Source organism: Barbus barbus (genome assembly GCF_936440315.1).
Source record: "Barbus barbus genome assembly, chromosome: 18".
NCBI lineage: Eukaryota > Metazoa > Chordata > Actinopteri > Cypriniformes > Cyprinidae > Barbus > Barbus barbus.
The window spans coordinates 29,354,685-29,364,828 of record NC_136746.1 but is presented as its reverse complement, the minus strand read 5'-3'; the positions used below and the strand labels follow the sequence as shown (position 1 = coordinate 29,364,828).

The 10,144-nt window shown below is 34.0% G+C and overlaps 1 protein-coding gene across 2 annotated transcripts; it reads left to right on the top strand.

The window, feature by feature from the left end:
• Window positions 1–548: 548 nt before the first annotated feature.
• LOC306884282 (interferon-induced, double-stranded RNA-activated protein kinase-like) lies at window positions 549–9,874 on the top strand. 2 transcript variants are annotated; one of them, XM_079440020.1, is made up of 19 exons: window positions 549–915; window positions 997–1,126; window positions 1,953–2,098; window positions 2,264–2,399; window positions 2,495–2,547; window positions 3,901–4,059; window positions 4,133–4,265; window positions 4,349–4,389; window positions 4,931–5,045; window positions 5,248–5,282; window positions 5,359–5,410; window positions 6,078–6,154; window positions 6,240–6,359; window positions 6,567–6,692; window positions 6,796–7,000; window positions 8,140–8,289; window positions 8,526–8,624; window positions 8,989–9,051; window positions 9,228–9,874. In XM_079440020.1, exons 1-19 carry the CDS (start codon window positions 803–805, stop codon window positions 9,351–9,353), a joined length of 2,079 nt encoding a protein of 692 aa, XP_079296146.1. In that variant the 5' UTR covers window positions 549–802; the 3' UTR covers window positions 9,354–9,874. The 2 variants fall into 2 exon arrangements, with proteins under 2 accessions (XP_079296146.1, XP_079296147.1); XM_079440021.1 differs by having other exon boundaries at window positions 575–915; window positions 2,495–2,526.
• The last annotated feature ends 270 nt before the right edge of the window (window positions 9,875–10,144 follow it).

Genomic DNA, 10,144 nt, shown 5'->3' with positions numbered 1-10,144 from the left:
TGTTTTCATATTCGTTCATTAAATGTTGCATTGATTTGTTTGATTGTAATTGTGTGGTTTTATATCAGTATCGACCCTTCAGTTGTTCTGTGTAACTGAATCTCAGCCAGTCTCAAACATTGTGATTGCATGGGTATTAATTTAATTATTTTTTATTGATTAATTCATTGTGGACTGTGTGAAAATACTGTAATAATTATAGATGACCAAATATTCATTATTTTCCCCAATTAGCCTAAAACAAATATAAAGATTCAAAAAATTATTTTGTACATAATATTTCTAGGTATTAACGTTTTCTTGTGGTTTTATAGTTTTATAGTGTAGTTTTAAGCATTTAGATTAAACGAATTATATTTAGTTGATTTATCTGTCTGTTTATTGCCAGATTTCATATTTACAGAAACAAATGGGGGGAGGGGGACTAACATAAGTAGTTAAAAATAAATTTATATAATTGTGTTTTGTCTCCTAAAGTTAAAAAGGAGGTCAATTTTTAGGTGGGTGTGGCCTAGCAACACGCTCGGGCTTTGATTGGTCAATACAATGTTTGGCAATGACGTTGAATTCCGGTAATCGAAACTTATCGACCTGAAATGATACGAAGAAATGAAAGTGAACTCGTGTCTGTGATCGATGTCGATCTGAGTTGACGCTGTTAGTACCGTGTTATATTGATGTAAAAACACGGTACTGCGTCTTTTAGTGTTCTGACGCTCTGCGTGGCGCTCACGTGCTGATCAGCGTAAACACTCGGTGAACTTCTGTCACTGGCTGCTATTTTAGTTGTATTTTAACTGCAATGGAGTCTCTGTCAGGGAATTACATTTCTCAGCTGAACGAGTACCAGCAGAAGACACAGTGCACTGTGGAGTACGAGGAGGGATCCACAGATGGACCGAGCCACAACCAAACGTATGGAGCTATCATTCATTAACATTACACGCAGTAGAAATGAGGGAAGTGTGCTGTTTTCAATCAAATGTGTGTTATCAGGTTCACTATGAGGGCTATTGTTAGTCGACAGCGGTATCCTGAGGGCACTGGGAAATCCAAGAAAGAGGCCAAGCAAAATGCTGCCAGGAACGCCCTTAATGGCATAAAAAGCACTCAAAATACTGAACCTGTAAGTACAAATATGTTATATTGGTTAAAAATATTGTTTATTGTGTGTATGTATGTATACACACACACACACACATATATATATAATTTTGATACTACAAATTCTACAATATATAACATTTTCACTGGTGTCGTTACACATTACTTTACACATGTATTTATTTACTTATATATTGTTAGTGCTCAATATAAGAATGCATATATAATATTACATTTTATGTTTAATATTATACAAAAATATTATTTCAAAATACAGATTATATGCATAATGCATTATATAATATTTTGTGTAAAATACACATGTAATGTTTAATATTATAAATCCTTTGTAATATTTGAATTGAAATATAACATATTAATTAAAATCTTAAATAATTTAAGAATTTTGAAAACCTATAATTGCTATATATTAGTTTTTTGTTGAGTGCTCTATATAAAAATGCGTATATCATATTAATATTGTACGCTATCATATATTTTTAATTTTGTGGTAATGCAATAGTTGTAACAATGCAAACACTTCTAAATCATTTATTAATCTTAGTTAATGTTAATTTCAACATTTAATACTTTATTTAATCAATTGTTGTATCTATTAATATTATTTATGGATTTGAGCTAGTAATATGAACTAACGATGAATAGTTTTATTAACTAATGTTAACAAACATTCATAAATACTGTAACAAAAGTATTGATCACTGTTAATTAATGCATGACTAATGGGACCTTATTGTAAAGTGTTACCAAATTTCATATTCATTTTGGTTATAATAATTATTTTAGATCATTTGTTTAAAAATGAATGTACTTGTCTTTAACTGCAGACGTCATCATCTGTTCAAAACTCTCCCAACAATACGACTGTATCTCAGAGGAATTATACTTGCTGGCTCAATGAATATTCACAGAAGAACAAGCTTTCATTGAAGGCTCGCGAGTCCACTAAGATGGATCCAGGAAACAGTACTCAGTGAGTATTTCAACGTTTGCACACCTGTTCTTCTGACTCACAATGTCCTGCTGAGAAAAGATAGAAAAGTACAGTACGTTTTAAATTAAAATGTGCAAAATCTGCTAAATAAATTCCAGCCCCTAGCAAGAAATAACACTTAATTCTCTCTTAACTCTTTTGCAGATTGTGTACTTATATTTGTAAGTACGTTTGTGGTGATAGAGAGTTTCCTGAGGCTGATGGAAAAAATAAGAAAGATGCTAAAGAAGCAGCGGCAAAATGTGTTTATGAGGAGCTACTCAAAACACAAGATGCAGAGGTAATACAGCATTTATCTACTTGGACTGTCTAATGCTCTAATTTATGTTTTATTTGTTTGTTTGATTTTTTATTTTTATTTTTTGGGCATTTAAGGTCTTCGACGACAACAGCAATCAAGCACAGAGGTCAGAGGTTGCATCTCTTTGGTAAATGATAAACAACATCATGATGACTGACAGTAATTGACTTATGAAAATGTGCTCATCCTTTAGGCTAGCGGTTACCAATCCCAGTCCTCGCGCCCCCCCGCTCTGCATATTTTGCATGTCTCTCTTAGTTAACACACCTGATTCATATAACTAGCTTGTTAGAAGACAGCTACGTGGGTTGTACTTTATTTTACGGTACATGTACATACAGTGTACTTGCAGTATACTTACCTAAGAAAGTACTGGTAATATAAGGTAACTACATGCGGTAGGGTTAGGTTTAGGGGTAGGTTCAAGGTTAGTACCTAGTTATTGTAATTACTATAAGTACATAGTATGTACATGAGGAACAGGACTGTAAAATAAAGTGCTACCGCTACGTGCATGAGCTGTGTTCTGATTGATATGATCCCTACACCGTGTTCATTGCTCCCTACTCCCTGAGCAGGGGAAATCCGTTAAAATTTACTACACGCTACATCACCGCCTGCAGCATCTTCACACACAAACGAATGTGGCATATATTTCTGTAAATAAATACAATTTAAATTTACATACGAAACGCTGCTTTAGGCCATTCGAGATGTAGATGAGTTTGTTTCTTCATCAGATTTGGTGAAATGTAGCATTGCATCACTTGCTCACCAGTGGATGCTCTGCAGTGAATGGGTGCCGTCAGAATGAGAGTCCAAACAGCTGATAAACACATCACAATAATTCACACCACTCCAGTCCATCACTTAACATCTGGAGAAGACAAAAGCTGAAACGAATCCAGCATCAAGATGTTTTTAACTTCAAACCGTTGCTTCCAGAGTTTATAATCCATAATAACGCTTCTTCCAGTGAAAAAGTCCATCTCCTGTTGTCTCTCACATCAAAACCCAGCCACATATTTGTTTAGAGCTGTTTTGGCTTGTAAACGGTGCTTGATCTGAGATTTCTCTCCTGATTCAGAACAGGATCTTTTCACTGGAGGAAGCGTTATTATGGATTATGGACTTTTGAACAGTTTGAAGTTAAAAACACATTAATGCTGGATTTGTTTCATCTTTTGTTTTCTCCAGATGTTAATTAATGGACTGGAGTGGTGTGGATTATTGTGATGTTTTTATCAGCTGTTTGGACTCTCATTCTGACGGCACCCATTCACTGCAGAGCATCCATTGCTGAGACACTGATGCAGAGACACATTTCTCCAAATCTGATGAAGAAACAAACTCATCCTAATCTTCAATGTCCTGAGGGTGAGCACATTTCCAGCTAATTTTCATTTTAGGCTGAACTATTCATTTAATTCCTATACTCTCTAATGAGTTGTTAATTTTGACTTCTTGTCCTTTAATTAAGTGCTAGCCTGGACCATGTCAATTTGAGTTTTGCTGATGAATCTCGAAGCTCCACGCCTGACAGCAACTACATAGCACATCTCAATCACTACAGCCAGAAACATAAACATGCACTTGATTTCAAACTAGTGGAGAAACGAGGCCCTCCTCACAACCCTGAGTAAGTCTTGAACGGGCCATAACTCTGCAGATTTGTTAGAGCTGAAATGAAAAACTGAAATTTGCTTTTTCAGGTTTGTATATAAAGTTGTCATAGATGTGAAAGAATACCCTGAAGGACTAGGAAAGAGCTCAAAAGAGGCGAAGCAACATGCTGCTCAGCGCGCTTGGAGCGAAATTAATGAGCAAACTGGATGGACCACACAGGCAGGATGCTTCAGATATGTTTATAAGTCTAGATGTTAATGATATCATGTTTATTAATGCATGTGCATGTTTTGAATTAACAGAGTTCTGAAGATGACAGCTCTTCGCAAACTCAAGGGACTTCGTAAGTTTCAATGAACAAAATGTCAATACATCTTTATATCATGCATGTTGGGCATATACATATGTGACCCTGGAGCACAAAAGCAGTCTTAAGTCTCTGGGGTATATTTGTAGCAATAGCCAAAAATACATTTTATGTGTCAAAATTATTGATTTTTCTTTTATGCCAAAAATCATTAGGATATTAAGTAAAGATCATGTTCCATGAAGATGTTGTAAATTTTCCTACTGTAAATATATCAAAACTTAATTTTTGATTAGTAATATGCATTGCTAAGAATTTCATTTGAACAACTTTAAAGGTGATTTTCTCAATATTTAGATTTTTTTGCTCCCTCAGATTCCAGATTTACAAATAGTTGTATCTCAGACAAATATTGTCCTAACAAACCATACATCAATGGAAATATTATTTGTTCAGCTTTCAGATGATGTATAAATCTCAATGTTGAAAATTTGACCCTTATGACTGGTTTTGTGGTCCAGGGTCACATATAATGATATAGAGATGCATTGTAGTTTACTGTTTATCTGTTTCATAGTAAATCTCAGGATGCACAACACTCCTCAAAAAGCTCACCTGAAACTCCCAGCTCAAGTTCTTCCATTGTCTTCAAAAACTCATCTGCTGTCGATTCTCCTATGGCCATAAGTCCTGTAAGTCCAGTCTGCGGTGTTGGTAGCATTTGCATTTTTGACTTTTAATTATTCACAGATTTCACAGGCTATTCATGGGCTACATTAGAGACTATCCATTTCACAAAATATAAACATATTTTAGCGTATTATATATCTTTGAACTGTATAATATATATATATATATATATATTTGAACTTATGAAATCAATCTGTGTTGCAGATTGTGAGTCCACTGGATGTGAAGCCGAAAATAAAGTAAGCTTTTACAGTTGGTAAATTTTTGCAACATGCAATTAATAGACAAAAATAACATGCTTTTTTTTTCATTTAGATTAGCACCAAATTTTAATCTGTCACCAAATGGCCTGGCCAGGAGAAAAGAGGTATTTCAACAATACTACCATACCAGTAATGGGGAAGGAAATGAGTACAAAACAGTATTAGCTGAACTGTAAAGTAAAACAAAATGAAGATATCTGTGAATTGAAAAATACAAAGAAAGTAAGACTGAAAATATAATGTATATGTATGTGACGTTTGGGATATGAATGTTTTTCTTTATAACGAGTATCCTCCATAAAGTAATGGTTGCAAAATTAATAGTTGAATTCATAAAATGAAACCAGTGCTAAGGAAATGAAACTCATTTCCAACACATAAGAAAAAAAAATCATTATTTGGTAAATCATGAGTCAAAATCTTAAGACAAATTTATGGCTAAAAATTCTGACATGAAAAATTATGTTTGTAGGTGGGGTTTTTTGTCATATGACTTTTTATGTAATTTTACCCTTTTAATACCATAATATAGACATTTTATCTCATGACTTGTCATAATTTGCCTTTTTATATCATAATATCAACATTTCTATCATAATTATGACTTTTTATGTTATTATTAGGTTCCAAAAATTCAAAGTTGTAAAAAAAATAGAAATAGGATGTTTTTATAAAAACCAGTTCCAGTATTCTCTAAACCCAAGAATAGAGTTTTTCTTTAATTAACTTTTTTTTTTTTCTAGTAATTTCTTCTTCTAATACTTTCCACAGGTTGGTCCTAAAATGAATGTACAAAACACAGCAAAGCCATCTGGAGGTCAAGTGTCAAACCAAGCTACAAAGTCAAGGTAAATCATAACCTTCTAACTTTGTGTCGATGCTTTTTTCTTTTATAAATCCATTGTTTTGAAGCTGTTATGTTCATCTTTTTAGGTTTTTAGAAGACTTCGACTCAATAAATGCAATTGGCAAAGGTGGCTTCGGCCGTGTTTTCAAGGCAAGACGAATACTTGAGAACACATTTTATGCTGTGAAGGTAGTGAAGAGTACAATGTAAGTCAATGAGGTTGTTTTATCAAAAACTTGATATATGTCCTATAGATTACATCATCTTAATACTTGCCATTTTAGATAGCCTTTACAGTGGATGTGTGCCCATGATGTCCAAAAAAGTTATCCAGGCCAGCAGCTAACTAGGTTTTAAAACAAAATATACAGCAATGTACCTAATACACTGTCATATATACTGTATTTCCCTAGAAAAGCTCGTCGTGAGGTCGGTGCTTTGGCTAAGTTTAATAACGCCAACATCGTCCGCTACTACACATGTTGGGTCGAGGACACAGCGTACAGACACGATTCTTCAGAGAGCTCCAGCATCTCAGAGTAATTCACCAAAAACAACTCTTTCTGAAACAAACTGCAGTCTCTGCCTTCAACCAGATGTAACATGTATATTTGTACTGGTGTCTCTGTCTGTTGGCTTTAGTTCTGGCAGTGACCCGGAAACAAAGTACCTCTACATTCAGATGGAGTTTTGTGAGGGAGACACGCTCCGTGCCTGGATTGATAAAAAGAACTCTTCAAATGTTGATTACCCAGAGAGGAGGACGGATGCAGCACAGATCAACAGGCAGGTGCTGAAGGCCGTGGAGTACATCCACAAAAAGGACTTGATCCACAGAGACCTAAAGGTGAGCAGCTCACTAAAATCTGACCCTGGAGCACAAAAGCAGTCATAAGTTGCACGGGTATATTTGTAGCAATAGCCAACAATACATTGTATGGGTCATGTATTCCATTAAGATATTTTGTAAATTCTCTACCGTAAATATATCCAAACATTTTTTTTTTTTATTGTTAGTAATGCATATTATTTGATTAGTAATGCATATAATATAAAGTAATATGCATTGCTAAGAACTTAATTTGGCGATTTTCCCAACATTTTTATTTTTCTGCCCCCTCAGATTCCAGATTTTCAAATAGTTCTATTTCCTAACAAACCATACATCATTGGAAAGCTTATTTATTCCACTTTCAGATGATGTATAAATCTCAATTTAAAAATAATTGACCCTTATGACTGGTTTTGTGGTCCACAGTCACAAGTAGTTAAATCAGATTGGTCACACCTTACTGGATGTTAAAAAATGGTTAGAATTTAGATATAAATAGGCATTTTCTTCTCTGAATTTATCGCTCTGATTTGAACGCTCTGTTGGAAGGGGCGTGTCTGCTGGGAGACTTAAATGCAAACGCCTACTGCTATGATTGGCTAACATCTTTGCATATGAAATGAGCATTACCTGTGAACTCTCTCACTAGCTGCAAATACATTGTAAATGAAATTCCTCTGTTGTCTGACTGTATTGATTTATTGAATTCCTCTTCCTGTCATTTCCTTTTTTTCAGGTTTATTATTAACATGTTTGGAAATTTTGTCATTTGTGTGGATGCTTATGTTTATGGTTAATTCACACATCCTTAAATTCAAAATTGTTCAACCTTCCATAAATTAAATCGGAGCAGAATGTCTTAAGTTCATAAATGCTGCAGTACTGAAAAATGTATATCTTCCTCGTTATTTTCAAATTAAGGGAGTAAATAAGAATCAGCGTTATGTACTATTATAGTTTTATTCATATTTTGACGTTTTATTTTAGCTATTTTCTATATATTTTTTTTTAAGGAACGGAAATGTTTTTTATTACAGTTTTCGTTAACGATAATAACCTTCCTTGAATTGAAAAGGAGTTCCTGACTTCTGATTTCCACTAGAGTCCTGGTTTGCATACTGTTCTGATTGCTCTTTGCTGTTTCTCTATTTCAGCCTTTGAACATAATGTTCAGCAGTGAGCGACAAATAAAAGTTGGAGACTTCGGTCTCGTGACTGCAGCAGAAAATGAAAATGAAAATGATGCGCAGCTGCTGGAACGGACTAAAAGGACAGGAACCCGTATATACATGAGCCCGGAGCAGGTGAGTCTTCAACATCATGAAATGCTGTTCAACAACCCATTTTACTTAACTGTAATTTTGCATATTTCATTTAAATTGGAATGTTCATGCACAATAATGAAACATGCACAATAAGATTGTGAGGAATATGCATTTACAAGGTAAATAAGAATCTGACTGAAGGTATGAGATTGTAATATAGGTGTGTTTTATGTCTGTAATGCTGAAGATTTCATTGTTCTAAACTGAATATTTAGGCGACTCCAACATATGACAGAAAGGTGGATATATACGCTCTGGGTCTCGTTTATTTTGAACTCATCTGGAATCTCTGCACGTCACATGAAAAGAAAAAGGTTTGATTCATCTTTTAGTCTCTTATATAATAATACAATCTATGTATTCATCCTGAATATGAAAATTGAATCTACATGTAAGTGTCTGATATGTTACACTACAAAGAATGATTTTCTTAGTATCTTTGTCATATAAACATCTAAGCATTCTTAAGTCAAGGTACATGTACTATTAAGTTTTATTTTCTGAAAAATTCCCAATATTTTAATGAAATATGTAATATATGTAATAATATAATAACAATGATCCAATGTTTAGATCATTGTACTAGAAAACAAGACTACTGAGTATCACAAATAATTTTTTTGCAGTGTATTTGAACTATTGAAGTAATTTTTTTTTAACTTTGCGACTGACTTTTAGATTTGGGATGATATAAGAAGTAGGGATTTTCCACCACAGTTCTCCAGGAAATTTAACTTTGAGGTGAGTGTAATTTCATTGGTGAAGATGTTCAAATTGAGCATGCTTTTCTTTGGTGCAAGTGCTATTGTGTTAAATCAATTGTGGTCAATCAATTTAAATATTAGCCTACTATGATCACTTACTCAAAGCTGACTGTTATCTAACATGCTGACTCGTTTTTCATGGCTGTGGAAAAGCACAAGCTAATAAATCAAATGCTGAGTCCCAGTCCTGAAGAGAGACCTGACGCCTCAGAGCTGATCACCGAGCTGGACCGATATACTAACATCCTGAATACAGATATAGACAACAGGACGATTTAATGAGATCTCATCTCTTATATGCCTTTATAATAATAGCAGTTGCTTAAACTGTAACATTTAAGGTGAAGCATTTAGCAGATGCTGCATCTTAAAATTTCACATGGCAAGTGTGCAATTCCAAAAACAACTACGAGGGGCAAGTTAATAAAAAAAATAAATGAACATTTTGTCATCAGTTACTCCTCCTTTTACCGTTATTATGTGGAAAATATGTAACAGAATGTCTGCTGCAACACAAAAGAAAGAAAACAGAAGTGCAAAAAGATCTCAAATCAGTTTATCTTGTGTCTAACACTTGGATCATGCTGTTGTATTACTGTAATTCAGACTGTATGTTTACATGAATTATCATGTCAAGAAACAATGGTTGACACATTGTTGATTCACTCAGTTTCAATTGACATGAATTTCCTTTGGAGCAGAAGTTGAATCCATTAGCTGTCAGTCTTGATTGTGAACCTGTCTGTATTGCATGGTATTCTGTAACAATAAATCATGAGCTTTTACCTCAGTTAAAGTGGTGCGTTTGTATCCATGCTTTTCTCTTTTTATTGTCTGTGAAGGTTTTCTTATTTGCTCACATCTAATTTTATAAAGTTGGGATATTATTGTGAAAATATTTACAAAATCTGTTTATGCATACCCAGTTTGAAGTAATTAAAATGTAGAATTTAAGAATTAGGCTACCTAGAGTTTAAAAGGTGTGTGTGTGTGTGTGTGTGTGTGTGTGTATGTGGCATCTGATTCATTATTCTAAGATTTTAAAATTTTTTGCAATTTTTTTCCTCTCC

Excerpts from the sequence above, each read along its gene's own strand:
- LOC306884282 (XM_079440020.1), top strand. The coding sequence starts at position 803 with ATGGAGTCTCTGTCAGGGAATTACATTTCTCAGCTGAACGAGTACCAG. Across the intron at positions 2,548-3,900 it reads TCAGAGGTTGCATCTCTTTG|TGCTAGCCTGGACCATGTCA; the intron begins GTAAATGATAAA and ends CCTTTAATTAAG. Across the intron at positions 5,046-5,247 it reads CTCCTATGGCCATAAGTCCT|ATTGTGAGTCCACTGGATGT; the intron begins GTAAGTCCAGTC and ends TCTGTGTTGCAG.